Genomic DNA, 17,661 nt, shown 5'->3' with positions numbered 1-17,661 from the left:
AAAGGAATTAAAATAAAGCGAAAATTCATTAAGACTACAATATATGAAAACTCTCATATCAATGCATGGTAAAGTCACAATGTGTGTCAAGTACAAGTAAACTTAAGTGCTTTTTGGCTTTTTTGCTGGCAAACAATGAGACATGATGAAAAAGGATATATGACTCGAAAAATTAATTGACACAGAAACCTTGCACTAATTTATAATCGTATCTTAGTGATGTTGTTGTGGGATATGCTTTAGAATTAATATCTAGAGAGAATGAACACAATTTTAATGCACAATTAAAATTATTAGAAAATGTTTGTAGATATAGTTAGAAACATCCAAAAATTGGACCAAAATTAGACTAGAACCAAAAATTGGAAAAAATTCATTTTAAAATTAAAAATTTTCTTATTTTTATTCCTTTCTTTCTTCTCTCTCTTGTTTCGACAGTGGCGTCCAATGATGCGTCGCTAGTCACACGATCCAGGATATCAGTGATTGAGTACTTGGAGCCTCTGTCGAATCCAACAAAGCCACCAAGTACGTTTTGTTGATTATCTTCATCTTATGTGTTAGAATTGGTAGTTGTTATGGACGTGGGCTTTATAGTTATGCATTTCGCGAACTGATTGTTTCATACAATTGGTGGACAACCTGTGTGCTGCGACATATTTGTGTGCTTACCACGTAGATGTGCCGTGGCATGCAAAAGGTTGTCTGCCAATGGTTTTTATACATATTTATGATTTTAAGGATCTTTATTTGGATTGGCTCGACCAAAACCGTACACGATATACGGTTCTTGCCTGGGTTCAAGGTATTTCCAAAAATTGTTGACTTATATGAGTTTGACAGGCATTTAGAAGCCACACGAAGTTTGGAATTCATTAGAACTTCATATGGATTCCATCCGGATTCCTTCGTCTCCTTCAAACCTCTGAGGTCAATGTCTCACAGCTCCTCACGTCTACAAAACCATTTCAATACATCCAATTTCAATTTAACGTAATCAGATGAGCATGCCAACATTGAATGAACATCCAAAAAAACCACCGAAAACTCAAATAATAAATTTTTTGACGTGTTTCCGCTGGATTGAATCCATAAAATGATTTAAAGCACAAAACTTTTTTAAATGAACAAAAATTAAATATCCGGCAACGCCCCTCATCTCCATCATCGTCGGTTCATTATTAGATAAAAGTTTTTTTTGACAATTTCAAAACTTTTTCATCATTTTTTGTTAATTTAATTTATATCCTTTTGTAAGCTCAACATACAGCATAGAAAAAATGAATTTATGTGTGATGTGATAGTGCTGATATTTAGTTCATTTGTGGATATAATCATGAATTTTAACAATTTTTTCGTATTTCAATTCCAGAATGTGATCAGACGTTTGTATCTCGTGCGGGCGGACCTCAGAATGGAACATTCACAGCACCGTCACTTTTAAATCCAACAAATACATCACGTCAATGCCTCTATATATTCCTTGCCGGTCCCGGTCAACGTGTTGATGTTCAATTTACATCGTTCAATTTAAGGGGAACACCACCTGAGTAAGATTTGGGGTTAAACCCCTCGATGGATTTTTGAGGTTATGTTGAGGTTATGTTGAAGTTATTGGTTGCTTTGATGCAGTTGTGACTGATTTTGTGTATTGATGCTTCTCAACAAGGTCCTTGACCCAGAATTTCAATCTCCAAATCTCACATAACCTCAAAAGTCTATCAAACCTCCCTCCTAAATATCAAACTCTGACTCATTCCTTTCCATTCCACATTCCACAGTGGTGCGGCAGTGGGAGAACTTCCAGCGTAAGTAAAACCATTTCACAAATATTTTATGAAGCATGCATAAGCTTCTTATAATTTTTTTCATTAAAGTTCACATACTTAAGTGATAAATTTTAAGACTTTACTTCCCCAAAAAATATTCACAATTTTCACGTATCGCAATTTCCATTAAAAACAATTTTTTTCCAGATGTGGCCTTGAATATATGGACATTTATGCTGAAGTTCAGTCACCTGATCCCGCTGAGCTAATAAATTCACCGTTTGGAGGACGATATTGTGGTCCTATACCACCACGTCGGCGTATCTCTTTATATCGAGCTATAGCGTTATCTTTTTACACTGCTAAGAATCAAACGACGCCTGATATATTCGATGGACGTTATCAATTTATTAATGAATGTAAGATACTGCCATTTTGGATGGATTTTGTCAGGGGTTTTTGAATTTGAGGCTTAATTGAGCGACATTTTGCATGCTATGGTCTTGTCAGTTGACCATCAGGTCTTACTGCTTACAGAGCAACGTAGCAGTGTCACAGCAACTGTCACAGCAACTGTTGCTCGAACTAAGAACAACTACAGAAAATCCTGACAAAATCCTCTAAACCTCCAATTGAGCCATTACATCCGTACTGATCTTAAATCCTCTTAATTCCTACCCAAGCAGCCGAGTACGAAGTCGGACAGCCTGTTGTCGGTTCGCCATGTTCCTATGTAGTCAACTTTGCACACAAACGTACAGGTTTTCTCGTCTCACCAACGTATCCAGGTGCCTACCCAAAAGATATGTCATGTACATATCAGTTCATTGGAAAGCCCGGCCAAAGGGTTCGAATCGAATTTCGTGATTTTGATCTCTTTTTCGGTGGACCACAGTAAGTGTTTTTACGTGCTTTACTCTTAAATGTACATACGATGATGGAAAATTCACTTGATGGAAATAATTTTCCATGTTTGCTACAGACATGTGAAGTATTTTTTTATATTCTACTTCCGAAGTGATTTTCCGCATGACTGGGAATTTAAAGGAATTTTAATGCATCTTGTCCTTCCATAAAACGTGATTAAATTTGCTAATAACTGAGAATGACACATGTGGATATGAATACATTATTATAAACTTTATGGACGAAGGGTATATTAGAAATGTGAAGGCTCAACTTCATTATCAATTTGTTATTTTGCGATTATATTATTCTGACATTTGCAAGATATCCATCAGCATAAATTTTAGTTAGATTGACTCATTAAAATGTGAATTGGATGAATTCAATGAATTTATATTGTTGTAGATACTTATTTGCATGATTGATAGGGATGGGATTTAAATGACGTCAGTTTAAAACTGAGACCGATATTTACGGTGGTGTTACGGTGCGGTTTGGTACACCACTGATACACATTGTGTCCAAAAGTATCATGGTACGACTGTTAGTATACACTACTCTGTAGGGCCGTACCAGAGGTTATTCCTTTATCATACCGTACTATCACCTCAGAAATCGGCCTCTCAAGTGTCAAAAATTTCAAAAAGAAATATCGCCCAAATCTCTTCTTTACATTACATTGTGGAAAGCTAGTTATCAAGCAATAATCTTAATTTTTGGACATATCTTCAACACAATTTCGATACTAAAACGCTCTTGAATGGCTCTTGACTAAAACAAAAACAGATGATTCATTCCATAATCTTATTAATTTTTTAGCCAACACACTATAGCCCTTAAAATATGATAAGATAAGTTTCAACATTCTCCTTTTGGTTGATTAGCAAAAGATATAATCAGTTGCATGGGCTATTTTTTATATAAAGTTCAAGCTTTGGTTTTGAAATTTAAAGAGCATACCAGGAGGGGTAAATCCTTCCCTGTCGAGGGATGATGAACCAACAAGCACCCATAAAATTCCCCAAGAACTTAAAAATATCCCTAAATTCTAGCTAGCTCCTAACAAAACACTCCTAAATTCTTAGTAGGACATTAAAATAAACCAATAGGTTCTCCTAGAACCTAAATAATATCACTAAATTCCTACATAGTTCCACATTTGTACAACTTAATATAATCTCATAAGTCATTCCAGAAATACAAATTAAAAGCAAGTTGAGTAAATATAAAGTAAAGAGATGAGTTCAAATCTCAAAATTTGAATATGAAATGGGTTAATCAGTATTAATTCTTTTTTTGTACATTTTTGGAAGACAATTGTTAATTTCTGATGAAAAAACTAATTTTTTGCTCCAAATATCGAAAATTCCCCTACTCAAATGTATAACATATTAAAGTTCTAAGGAATTCCGTATTCCCAATGCAAACCTCAAATATATCCTTTTGTTAATTCAAACAGTAAATTTTCAACCCATCATGATCTTTTTCCTATTTCAATTGTACAAATCTACATGTATATTGATATGTTGGAATTGAATGATGAAACCATACATAAATTACAATGGGTTGAAATTGTACGAAAATTGAAAGGATAGAAGCAGAAATTGCAATGCATTAAAAATTCCACTCATGAAATAATAAAATTCTCAAAATATTTTTTTTTATCATCCATCCATAGCTGTCCACTAGATTTTGTTCGTGTTCATGATGGCAGCGATAATACATCAGCAGTTATTGGAACATACTGTGGTCAACAGAGAAATTTAGTGCTTTATTCGAGTGAATCAAATCTATTTGTACAATTTTCCACACTACAACGTACAGCAAATACTCAAAATCGTGGCTTTAAAGGAATTTTTGAATTTAGTGAAAGCTTCGTTAAATTGGATTTCATTCGTGAGTCAAACGATATATTTTTATGTCCATATGGCAGTGATGGGCAAACTTTTATGGTTCATGGCACACCTTGGAGGTATACCTTGAACAAAACCTCATGTGGTTTATGATATTTGGCGCCACACAATTGTGTCACGGCACACAGGTTGTCCACAACTGTGTCGCGGCACACAGGTTGTCAACTGTGTCGCGGCATACACAATTGTGTCCACAACTGTGTCGCGTCACACAGGTTGTCCACAACTGTACCGCGGCACTCATTTTGCCCACCACTGCCATAAACCAATACCCAACCCTATTTTTAACCCTCTTTTGTATCCATAATTTAGGTGAGAATGATGGTGTTCATATTCGTGGCTCTGAATGTGATCAGAAAATTTTATCGAAGAAAGAATCGACGGGCTTTGTTTACTCGCCAAATTATCCATTTCCTTATGTACCGAAAGTAGTTTGCAGGTGGGTGATATAGTTGATTGATTTTGATGTTTTTTGAGTATTGTGCTTCTTAATCTTGAGCGACGCAAATGGAGAAGGGTTCGTCACGGAGGTTAAGTTCCGCTAAACTGGCTAGCAGAGCTGAACCTGTGTCACGAAGCTAAACTAGCTAAACCGGCTAGCGAAACTAAATCTCCATGGCAAAGCCTTCTTCATTTGTGTCGCTCGACTTAATGGCACTGAAAATTCCATTTTTTCTCGGTTCACTGAGATGAAAAATCTTTGAAATTGTTGAAAAATTCAACTCATAACTCACATAAAGGTGTTGAAGCACAAATATTTGCATAAAACTTTTAATGTCAATAAACTCATAAAAAAATTGTATTTTTCCTCAAAACTTTTTTTAATTCCAGATATTTCATATACGGCATGCAAGATGCACAAAATCTCGAACGGGTGAAATTAGAATTTTCAATATTTGATATACCTAAAGGTGAACATAAACCGAAAAGCGAGTAAGTAGATTGGATTTTTTATTTTTTCATCAATTTTATCATAGCCTGGATGATTTTGAGACGGGAAAAGAAAGTTTTTTATGGTTTTGTGGTTAAATAAGGAAGCTTTAAAGTGATTTATGTTGAAATTTGATATTTAAAGAGAAAGTTATCAGCTGCTTTTGTGTAATTAAGATGATTTAAATGATATTCTTTGAAATATTTTGAAAATTTCTATTGTTTTCAAGTAAATTCTTAAATAATTCATTATATTTACCTTTTAAAGCTCCTGATTCACGATGACAATCTTATAAATATTCAATAGAACCAAAATTGATCAATATTTGAGTAAGTTTTACTATTTAAACTAAGTAAACTTTAAATTTACTAAAATTCACAACTTTGTTTACTTGAATAATCCTTGTCACTAAAGTAAATCCATGAAAAAGCTACAATTTATTTCAAATTTTCAAAATACGTTAAAAACAAAGTAAAATTTGGTTTTTCTTACAAATTCCATTCATTTTACTAAAATATAATAAGCACTTTTCCACTAAATATGATGAATCGTACAATGTGAATCCTCATTGACACGCATAAAAGCTCCTTTATTTCCAAAATCAGTTGTCGTTGAATACAAAGTCACACAATTAAGACCAGCAAAGAATTCATATCCCTCAGGAACAACTTCATGTGCACGAACCAAAACTTCCATATGTAAATCCCTAAAAAAGTCAGCAACAGCTTGTGGTCCATAAAACCAACTTAATCCACGACTAGAATTCCTTCTCCAAGTCCTTGTCAACAAGTCTGGATCACTCCATACTAAATCACATAATAATCCATAATCAGGTATTGGAACTGGTCTTGGAATATTTCTAATTTGATCAAGCGACATCAATTCTGGACTGATTCCAGCATGAACACAAAACATCTTCCGTTGAACAATTGCAGCGACTGGCATGCAATCAAAGACAGTCACGAAAACATTGAAAATATTTTTATTAAACTTGTTGATACACTCGTCCATAAATCCATAGTAACTAGAAATACTTTCACTTTCGTGATTACCGCGCAGTAAATGAAATGTTTCAGGATAATGGACTTTAAAAGCAAATAGTAAACAAATTGTTTCCAATTGCTTTGGACCACGATCAACATAATCTCCAAGAAATAAATACTTAGTGATGCTTGGCATTCCGCCAAGCTCGAAGATTCGACGAAGTTCATCAAACTGTCCGTGTATATCACCTGTTGTTGTTGATATGAGCATGCAAAAAATAAAATAGAAACAAAATTCACTTTTTTCGTGTTATTTGTACTTTTCATACCGCATATTGTAATCGGAACTGATAGCTCGAGAAGCATTGGATGTTGTAAAAACACTTGTCGAGCTTGAAAGCAAAGTTGAATGACTTCGTGCTCTGCAAGTGGAAACGTTGTTGATGTTAACAGTCTTTCTATGATGTGCATGGTTAGGATGAGATAAAAAATATACGAAAAATGATTCCTTTCTCATTGGATATGACGTGGAAATTTGAGAATAAGTTGAAAATAAGTAAACATGAGATGAAAAAAAATTTGAAAATGATTGCTTTGATCGGAAAAATGTTTTTGTTAAAAATTGGAATTTTACGTACGTAAGTCTTACGTAAGTTGTTTTACGTACGTATTTTTTACGTAAAAAGCACATTTTCTCATATTTAAGAATAAAATGCTTTTATTTTTGATTCTACGCAGTGTTTCCATCACAATTCGTTAGAAAATGATTCTATTAAGTAGCAAAACACATTCTACTCATGCTAAAATGCCCATAAACTCTGAGTTAATTGAAAAAATACAAAAAAATCATTTCAATTGTTTAAAACAATTAGATATCACCTAAACAACAGATTAATCATCTCTCGAAAAACTTGAAATTACATAAGCAGTTCAAATGTGATTCATTCATTCAATATCAAAAATCACTTAAATTTGATAAGCCAGAAGTGGATTTACCATTTGTAATGAATCATGAAAAGTCTCATATAAACTAAGCCTGACTTATCACGTGCGATAACGCTGAATTTTTGAAAAATTATCAAGATTCTCAATTTGAGTATAAATAAGCAGAAAATAAGTTCAGTAAATCAGTAACAATCCAAAGCTTTAATTCAGCAATCAACCCAAACAAGCACAAAAAACTCTAAAAATGAAATTCACAATTGCAATCTTCGCTATCCTCGCCGTCTTCGCTACAATCGAAGCCAATCCAATTTCCATCAGCAACAATAACGTTGGAGATATTGTAACCGTTGGAGCTAACTTGAATGCACAACTTAGCAGTAACATTGAAGCTAACATCATTACAGTTCTATTGGCTTTAGTCAATCAACAAGCTGCCGTCATCAACGGTGATATTCCAGCAACAACATCAACTCCAATTGAGCCATCAAATGTCATTACACCAGAATTACTCGGTCAACTTAAGAATGTTAAAATTACACCAGAAATGATTGAAGGAGTCAAGAAATTGTTGAATGTTCAGTAAATTGAGTGTGTTCTTCCACCTGATGGGTGAAATATGAAGGAATTGAGCTAGATAATACCAAAAATTATGAGACATATCATTTACTTTTGTTTAGAAATATTAAGATTAATTAATAAATACTGCAAGGCTTTTGTGTTCAAGAAAATGTCTTATTTTGTTCACTAATTCAGTTGGGAAGCTCTGGGGAAAAGATACCCGAGGGGAACAGACAGTGAGTAGTCGACCATATGTCAAGTTGCCATGACATATACTAGCTTATAGCTAATTTGTTCTTAAGCAACTAGCAAAACAACTTCCAGAGTAGTACGCGTAGGATGACCTACAACGGATCATGTCCGAGTGGCACAATGCGGCGAATCTGTGTACTAACCCAGTGTCGAATAGATGAGTTGACCGTCGCGGTGTCGTCAGGACAACTTCGCATCTTACTGTTAATACGACGACGTAGCGTTGCTCTATCGAACTCTATGTACTTACTTACTTACATCCTTGGCTGGGGCGCACAATTGCCCATTGCCGCGTTTAAAGAACGTCTATAGACAGCTCTGTCTTTCGATAATTTCTGCCAATTAGGGTTTTCGAACTCGTTGTGCTGCTTAAAATGATAACTCAATGAGACATAGACCAGCATATCGTCAATGAGACGTAAACCAGCGTATCGGTGCTTTAAACACTTAAATACTATATTTCCCAAACTATTGAGCTAAAGCTACGTACTCCATCAATGGAACAGCCAAATAAATAGCAAAAAAATATCAATTAGATATTAATATCACCAAAACCAACTTATTGAATCTCAATCCATACAAAAAACTCATAAATCACTTTAAGCTTCTGCATTTTTTCATCCCCGCAACTAACACTTTTTTCATCTTCAGCACATAAAGTCTTCCTTGTTATTCCAAATAGTTTTTCTTAAAAAAATCTGTTGCTGAAACTTGGATGACTTCCATTTCAATAAACTCAACAGCAGTTCCAAAGAGAATATTTTTTAAGCATAAAATTCTTTCTTAAATCCCATGCGGTTCCTTTTTATCTCACTTCCTACCACAATGAAACCATGAAAAATTTTTATTCCTTACAATGATCCTCGTTAGTGCTGAATTTTAAAATGATTGGATTGTGGACAAAAAAGAAGAAGTCTCAAGACCAAATGTTTATCTACTGCAGTTTATTTCATGTAATTTTTCATACTCTCTTACTTACAGCTCAAATTGTACCGATGGCTATTTGAAAATATATTTAAAAGGACAAGAGACGATGGATGCCTATGATAAATACGATCATGAATTGTGCGGTACAGAAAAACCACATCCGGTCGTGAGTGATGGTCCACGTTTAGTTATGGTATTTAGTTCTGGTGAATTGCAGGGACGAGGATTTAAGGTAAAAATGTAGAATAGAAATTAATCAGTATCATCCTTAACCATAATTCTCTATTATATATGTCAGGGTAAATATTCATTCGAAACAGAATATAAAGTACCAGGAACAGCAGCGCCCGATGGTACGTGCAGTTTTACTTATCGTAGTACATCGAAGAAAAAAGGCGAATTTAATTCACCACGTTATCCTTCCAATTATCCATCCGACACAAATTGTTCATTTGTCTTTCTTGCAACACCGAATGAACAAGTCACAATCATATTCGATCATTTTAAAGTGAAGGCAGATAATGCAAATACCACAGGTGGAGCTTATGGGTAAGTTGAGTAGCATTTGAATCCAATTGAAGGGGTGTGAGACTATGAAAAAATACTGAAAATTCGTCTGTAGTTCTACACCCCTTTACATGATGTCAAGTAGACAATCTGTATGAAGGGGTGTGAAAGTATGAACAAATGCTAAAATTCATATGAAGTTTCACATCCCTTTACATGAAGAGGTGTGAAAATATGAATAAATGCTGAAATTCATTTGTAGTTTCACACCCCTTTATATGATTCTAGATTGACTAAGTTTGCTATATTTGGTTTCCATATGAAGGGGTGTGAAAATATGAATAAATGCTGAAATTCATGTGTAGTTTCACACCCTTTTACCGTGATGTCATGTAGACAATCCATAATAAGGGGTGTGAAAATATGAATAAATGCTGAAATTCATCTGTAGTTTCACACCCCTTTTACATGATGTCATGGAGACAAATCTCTAGAATTACACATCAATCTAGCAAACAAATCAGTCATCCATGAATTATTTCCATCTCACATCCTTTTCTTGTTCTTTTTCCTCATGTTATTAGAACATCTGTGTGCTTTGAAGATTGGCTCGAAATGTATGTGCTCTATCGTGATGGTACGGATCGATTTCTTGGTCGTTATTGTGGATATACTGCCCCCGGCCCCGTTGAAAGCCCACGCGGTGCCGTTGGTATACGTGTTGTTCTGCATACTGACCAGGAGAATGTTGCAAGTGGCTTCAAAGCACGCTACATATTTGAGGTTGCAAAATCAGTATTTGGCGATTGCGGTGGAAATTTTACGGGTGTTGATTCAGGCATTATAACATCGCCGGGATATCCATTAAATTATGAGGGTCCTGGTAAAGGATTAGCATCAAAAGCATGCAATTGGTATGTCACAGCTCGTGCAGGTTATAAAATATTTCTTAATTTTGAGCTGTTCGGTGTCGAGGGCGATCCAGCAAGTGAGTATCAAATAAAAATTTATAATCCATAACTTTTACGACAATGTCTTTCCATTTTCGAATGTTGTTTAGGTCGTGGCTGTGCAGCAGCTGCATTACGATTATGGCTATTGCCCGACTCAGATCTTCCACCAATCGAAATGTGTGGCGAGAAAGCACTAAATGAACATTGGCAATATATAACACAGGGACAATCTGCTAGAATAAGTTTCACTAGCGCTGATAAAGCAATCGGTGCACAGGTAATTAATCACAGCTTTATATTCAGTTCTTCCTACAATTGTTTCATCATTTATTTAGGGCTTCCGTATTGTATGGACTGAAGTGCAAGAAGGAACTGGACCGCCATCATCTCTTTCAATGTTATGCGAATCAACGTATCACTATCAATGTCTCGTTTCTGGCTATTGTATATCAGATCGTTTACGATGCGATGGTACAAAAAATTGTGGACCGGAGGACAATAGCGATGAAATGCACTGTGAGTCGTGAGTGAGTCGAACGGTTTTCAGTTCAATTTTTTATTTCTTCAGTTTATTTTTATCCTTCTGTTTATTTTAGTTCTGTTCTGTTTGTAAATATTGAACTTAATTTTCATATATTTTGTTATGGATTTGAATTTCTTTTTTATGGTTTTTTTTTGTGCTACGTCAGAGGAAATTATTGTTGACTGCCGTAAAATTTGAGAGTTTCTCTACCAGAGTTGCAAGACAGACACTTGTCACAGTCAAAAACCGTACAATTCCAATATAATTTGTATGGTTTTCTTACCAAAACAGACAAAAACCGTACAATTGTCTTACAAAACCATACAAATTATCTAGAAAATAGGCAAAATCCGTACAATTCTTTAATAATTTGTATGCTTTCTTTTACAAAACCACACAAATTATCAAAAAATTGTACGGTTTTTGTCTATGCCAAGTGCCTGTTTTGCAACTCTGTTCACCACGCTTATCCAACCATAATAAGAAGACAGTAAGGGCATTATACTTGAACGTCTACAAATTCTGATACATTATGTCTCTAAAGGCTTAAAAAGTTTTCTGCTTCTGTCAACTTGACGACACAAAATAACAAGATGATTGACAATATTGAGTGCCTCAGGCATCTTGAGAAGTTTACAGCGTATTTCACGGGGGATTTTTAAGAGAAAATGTAGATAAAGTTTAGTTTGCTGTCGACTTTGGGTCATGTTTAGTTTAAATTTTGTTTGAGATTGATTGATGGTAATTAATAGACTTGAGATTAGTTTGAAATAATTAAATGGAAGGCTGAGTAGTTCTGGAATTAATTAAAATTTTGAAGAAGTTGTTGTGAATTTGAATTATATGAATAATTTGATAAGGTTGACAATCCCCTCGAATTCTGGTTTTCCCCTAGACAGTTGACAATGCCCCAAAATAGTTGATTTTCCCCAGAACAGTTGACTTTCCCCTAGAACAGTTGACTTTCCCCTACAACAGTTGACTTTCCCCTAGAACAGTTGACTTTCCCCTAGAACAGTTGACTTTCCCCTAGAAAGTTGACTTTCCCCTAGAAAGTTGACTTTCCCTTTTCAATATAAATTTGCCTTTTTTGAAAGTTGATTCTCCCCTAAAAAGTTGATTTTCCCCTAGAAAACTTCAATTATCATCAACTTTCCACTGTGTATCAACATTAATAAGTTTTCCTTCTTCCTCGCCTTGTTCTTAACTTCATTTAGGAAATTTCTGATCTTAAAATGAAATGTTTACTTAGTTTTAAAGTTTATTTTTCATTATACTTAACAAGTTTTACATCAGAAGACTTAAAAAGTTAGAGAAGAGTCTTTAAAAGTTGCTATATATAATAATACTAAGTATGTATCAGTTCAGCTCTTTACGAAACATCAAAAAACAATTTAAAGCTTCAATATTTTTCACAAATTGATTACTTTCAACACTTTTGTTTAGTGTAATGCTTACTGCAGTCTATTGTGTATGTTATTATGTTTTTCTTTCTCAACATTGTGTGGTTTATGGATGAGAACTTTGCATTAAGTGTTGTGGTTATGGAAACTTTTTGCTTCATTAACCAAAGGGAATGTAAAGTTTTTTTTTGTGCTGAAAATGTACAAATTTTCTTATGTAATTTTCATGTTTTGAGTGCTTTTGGAGGTTAGGTTAGTTTGTGGGATGAGAATCCTATTAAGGAGTTTAACTTTTGAAAGTTTAAGATGAAATATTCATGATGAGATATATAATAGAATTTGGATGATGTAATTATCAAGGAGTTAAGTGCTTCGCTGGTCAAATTAGTAAGGTGGTTGGCTCAAATTTGGAATGGTAACTCGAAAGTCGTGAGTTCAAATCCCACCCATATCCAAATTTGTTCTTTTTCTGAAGTTTAGATACTTCGACTGCTCAATGTACGAGATCAAGCCATCATTGTTGGACCTCTGAGCAACGTTGGATAAAGGAACGGGTCAGGAATTCCGAGAATTCTATTGTTCATTTTTGAAAAAGTTCATGTTCTGTGCAGTTGCAAAACATAGTCACCTCTGACAACAGGCAAAAACCGTACAATTTCTTAATAATGTGTCTTACAAAACCATACAAATTATCAAGAAATTGTACGGTTTTTGTCTGTGACAATTGCCTGTTTTGCAACTCTGATTCTGAAACGTAATAAATGAACGATCCTAAACATTTTGGTCAATCAACTCTTGATTCAGCATCTGCTGCTCTTATTGCGTGGCTTGAATATTAAAAAAAATTTAAATTAACCTCAAAATTGACTTCGAAATTCAATTAAAAAGTCAACACTCAACTTCTCAATTCTTAAAATTCGACTTAAAAACGCCAAAAATTTCCTCTAAAATTTTAATTTAATTATTTTTTGTGTTTACAATTTTCATTTTAATTTGTTTAAATTTTTTGTTAATATTTTTTATGAGTTTTTGTACAAAAATACAAAAAAAAGATACAAAATGAAAACTGTAAACTGTTCAACTCTAACTCTTATTCTATTTATTTATAATATATAAATATTTTTGATATTATTCAGATTTTTAGATTTTAAGACTATATAAACCTTAATAATATAAAACTTACTTAAAATAACTAAGATAAAAATATTTTTATGACAAATTTTTTTCTTCCTTCCTTTTTTGAATGAATTTTCTTTTTAATCTTTTTTGTTATTTTATAAAATGCACGAAACGATTTGAATTGGTTTTGACTTATTATCTCTCTTACCTCTACTTTTGAATACCTATTTTTACAAAATAATTACAAAAATAAATTTTCCATCAATTTTCAACAGATGAATTTCTGTATTTAAGGTTATATTCTTACTTAGTCACTTACTTTGCTTGCCGTATAGGTTGTAATACATAACTAGGGACATATCAAGAGATAATAGTGATGAATTTAGAGTTCAAATCCGTATACAGACGGCATTCTTTAATTTTCAAGAGTTTTCCAAGACATAGATATTAAAAACCCTTAAAATTTTAGATTTCATATCAAGTTTCAAAGATTCCTTCGAAATCATCATCATGTCTAAGGGCATTGCTTTTGTTATCAAACTAATTTAAGCTTCTAGGACATGTCTAGAGTCGGATTCTAGGATGTAACATAGGGATTCTATTGTAAAAAGTAGACAAAAGCTAGACTTAAGCTCTGGCGTTAAAGTATAAATATTCAGAACTAAGCATGTTACTCAGACTAGACTGATCTACTTCCTAAAATCGAATATAATATTCAAGGACAATGACAACCTTCAAATTTTCGAAATCTCTGCCTATAAAAACGGCAACTCATCTCAAAAAAAAAAAATACCAATAAATTGATCGGAAAATTGGATGGAAAATAATTTTTTTCTTCCCATTCTTCGCCTCCGCAGAAATTTTTTTTCCTCTTTTTTCTGTTTTTGAAATTTTCTCTCCTCTAGTTTAGTCGTCATAGAACGTAAAAGATACAAAAAAAAAATCCATCGTAAAATGCAAATTGATTTTTTTCAATCTCCAGTGAGAGAGATGATGCCTAATTAATGCTGTTATTGAGAGCAGCAAGCAGAAAAAAAAATCCTTGAAATGAGAATGATGCGATAATTAAAATATTGATTTACGTATCGTTAGCAGTGCAAGGTTGAGTTTTAATGATGCTTCTTATCTTTCACGTTCTATGACACAATTGCTTGCTTTATTTTGTCTTCTTCCTTAACAGAATATCCCGAGCGACACAAATGAAGAAGGCGGAGCCTTAAAAGGCTCTGTAGCGGAACTTTTAAAAGCTCTGTAACCGAACCTTTAAAAGCTCTGTAGCGGAACCTTTAAAAGCTCTGTAACCGAACCTTTAAAAGCTCTGTAGCGGAACCTTTAAAAGCTCTGTAGCGGAACCTTTAAAAGCTCTGTAGCGGAACCTTTAAAAGCTCTGTAGTGGAACCTTAAAAGCTCTGTAGCGGAACCTTAAAAGCTCTGTAGCGGAACCTTAAAAGCTCTGTAGCGGAACCTTTAAAAGCTCTGTAGCGGAACCTTTAAAAGCTCTGTAGCAGAACCTTTCAAAGCTCTGTAGCGGAACCTTTAAAAGCTCTGTAGCAGAACCTTTCAAAGCTCTGAAGCGGAACCTTTAAAAGCTCTATAGCGGAACCTTTAAAAGCTCTATAACGGAACCTTTAAAAGCTCTTTAGTGGAGCCTATAAAAGCTCTTTAGCGCTTTGTATGCTCCAAGGTGCTTTTAAGGCGCTGCCTTCTTCATTTGTATCGCTCAGGATATTGAACTGTCAATGATAATTTTTTAGGCACGTAAACTAAGCCAAGTGAGAAAATTTAGTGCTTTTAGAGACAATAAAATGACGAAAACAACAATTTTATGTCCTATTTTTTGAATTTTCTTAAGTTTTCGAGTCTTGACATCATTTCTATTCCTTTTAATTTAATTCTACAGTCGTGTTTTCTATCCAAAAATGACAGATTTTTTGTTTAATTTAGAACAGATTTATTTTTCTCTTTTGTTTAAAGGCTGTATGCCTAATGGATGAATTATTGAGAATTTTCTTCTATTTATCCAATATTAAATCACTTTCTAATTTGACCTTATTGTCAGTAATGTTGACTTGATGTATGGATGGCACACTTTCCACTTTTTTCAAATTATTTTGCCAAGGTGCTGATAGAAAATTGGCAATGTGATTCATTTTAAAGTCACAACATGTGTTGTTCATGAGTTTTTATAACTTTTTGAAGTTTATGGCAGTGATTTAATGAAAATTCTTAATGGGGATTGACATTTTTGGGTGGAATAGTAGGGGATGTCTATTGAACATAGGATGGAACTAGAGTCGCGTTGGCCAGACCGGTCTGAGTCTTGCCTGAAACCATATTCGATGAAATCCGGGCTTCTGTCAAAATACGCAGGATTTTTAGCCATTTGTGCTATCTGTGTTTGATATGCAGGATGTTTCTACCTAAAATGTTGATCAAAGTCCACCCAAACCCAAAAAAAATGCTTAATTTTAGCTATTTCGCTTTTGGCATTATTAATGCAAATATTTTAGTAATGAGTATTGTCATTGTCGAATATCGAGAATAATTTAGTTTGCTTAACAGTGAATTTGATTGATCTGTGCCTGGAAAAATTTTTGATTAAATTAGTATTCTACCGTTTTTGTAATGACCTTGGCACTGCAAATTTCATTTGAATTTCACATTCTGTTTTGCAACATTTTTGACAGATGAAATAATAATTAGCAATCTCCAATGGCCATCTCAAATGAATTAAAATCGTTAAAAATGCTTGAAAGTTTTTGGCAAAATTCATTCAATCGAAAATACAGGCAATTAAAAATGGATTAAATTGCAAATAAAAACAAATTTTCAAACAGATTTTGTGCCATTTTGTTGCAATCTCGGCTGAAAATAGAGACGGATCCTAAGATACAAAAAGCGGTCTGGTCTAGTATCAACTGAACTTAAGGGATCTCAGTCTCGGTTTTGTCTTGGTCCCGTTTCGAGATTTATCGAATGTTACCGCGGTCTTGGTTCTCTTGCAGTCCTGGTCTCGGTCTGAGTCTCGGTCTCGATCTCTGGTCCTCAGTCTCATTCTCGTTCCTCAAGTTCTTCATTCAGTTTCAGTCTCGTCTCAATCTCAGGTCCTCGTCCAGTCTCGATCTCGGTCTCAGTCTCATTTTCGGTCCCAACCTAGATTTCAGTCAACTCTTTGTCTATTTCATACCAAAACAACACTAAAGACATCAGCACTCCTTTTTATTAATTCTTATTAAATTCTCAAGTTTGTGGAAAAGATCGTTGCCTATCCAAAAAAAGAAAAACAATTCATATTCTAATAAAAAGATGAAAATATGCATAAGAAATTTTCAGAATCTTCAATTTGCCTTTATTGAAATCTTTTATTAAATACTTTTCTTTGTTAGCTTTGAAAAGGGGACAGTTTACTTATTACGTAACGCTCTTAAGGGAGAGGTTTTGTTCAGAGTTGCAAAACAGACACCTGTCATAGGCAAAAACCGTACAATTTCTTAATAATTTGTATTGTTTTCTTACAAAACCATTTAAATTATCGAGAAATTGTAAGGTTTTTGACTGTGACAGGTTTCTGTTTTGCAATTCTTGTTTTGTTGAGCCATAATCCAGTGGTGGACAAACTGTGTACCGCGGCATGAACCGTATGCAGTGTGCAGTTTCAATCAATAACAGGTTGCCGCAAAAAATTGAAATTTTTCCAACAGAAAGGGAGGGAAAGAAGGGCTAAAAAGAGGGTTCTTAGCGTTACGTAATTATTGAACGACCCCAAAGCTCGAGAAAAATCTCAACAAAATTAAATTCTTTTTTTTTATATATTTCTTTTTCATTTTTAATCTTCTTTTGAATACAACAACAACAAGAAACAAAAAAGCCGAGGAAAAAAGAGAATTTTTCATTTGTTTTCCTTTATTTTTTATTTTAAATAAGTGAAAAACCAAAAAAAATGTAGAATTTTAGACATTTTTTCTCAACTTA

At 33.9% G+C, this 17,661-nt stretch overlaps 1 protein-coding gene across 7 annotated transcripts in view; it reads left to right on the top strand.

The window, feature by feature from the left end:
- Nucleotides 1-17,661, top strand: part of LOC139095498 (cubilin) — a 116,121-nt gene that overhangs the window by 88,361 nt on the left and 10,099 nt on the right. For 3 of the 7 annotated variants that reach the window (XM_070646859.1, XM_070646858.1, XM_070646863.1), the window contains exons 5-17: nucleotides 439-528; nucleotides 1,373-1,550; nucleotides 1,782-1,808; nucleotides 1,977-2,188; nucleotides 2,453-2,663; nucleotides 4,354-4,571; nucleotides 4,901-5,027; nucleotides 5,420-5,521; nucleotides 9,239-9,416; nucleotides 9,483-9,733; nucleotides 10,276-10,679; nucleotides 10,752-10,921; nucleotides 10,980-11,160. In XM_070646859.1, the coding sequence (XP_070502960.1) occupies nucleotides 439-528; nucleotides 1,373-1,550; nucleotides 1,782-1,808; nucleotides 1,977-2,188; nucleotides 2,453-2,663; nucleotides 4,354-4,571; nucleotides 4,901-5,027; nucleotides 5,420-5,521; nucleotides 9,239-9,416; nucleotides 9,483-9,733; nucleotides 10,276-10,679; nucleotides 10,752-10,921; nucleotides 10,980-11,160 (2,349 nt within the window). Of the gene's footprint in view, nucleotides 1-438; nucleotides 529-1,372; nucleotides 1,551-1,781; nucleotides 1,809-1,976; nucleotides 2,189-2,452; nucleotides 2,664-4,353; nucleotides 4,572-4,900; nucleotides 5,028-5,419; nucleotides 5,522-9,238; nucleotides 9,417-9,482; nucleotides 9,734-10,275; nucleotides 10,680-10,751; nucleotides 10,922-10,979; nucleotides 11,172-17,661 lie in introns of all 7 variants that reach the window. The other 4 variants (XM_070646865.1, XM_070646864.1, XM_070646860.1 and 1 more) reach the window with 3 other exon arrangements.

Source organism: Chironomus tepperi, unplaced genomic scaffold, assembly GCF_022539635.2.
Source record: "Chironomus tepperi strain 1889 unplaced genomic scaffold, CSIRO-AGI_Ctep_v1 contig_364, whole genome shotgun sequence".
NCBI classification, from domain to species: domain Eukaryota; kingdom Metazoa; phylum Arthropoda; class Insecta; order Diptera; family Chironomidae; genus Chironomus; species Chironomus tepperi.
This window is presented reverse-complemented; position numbering and strand designations above follow the sequence as displayed.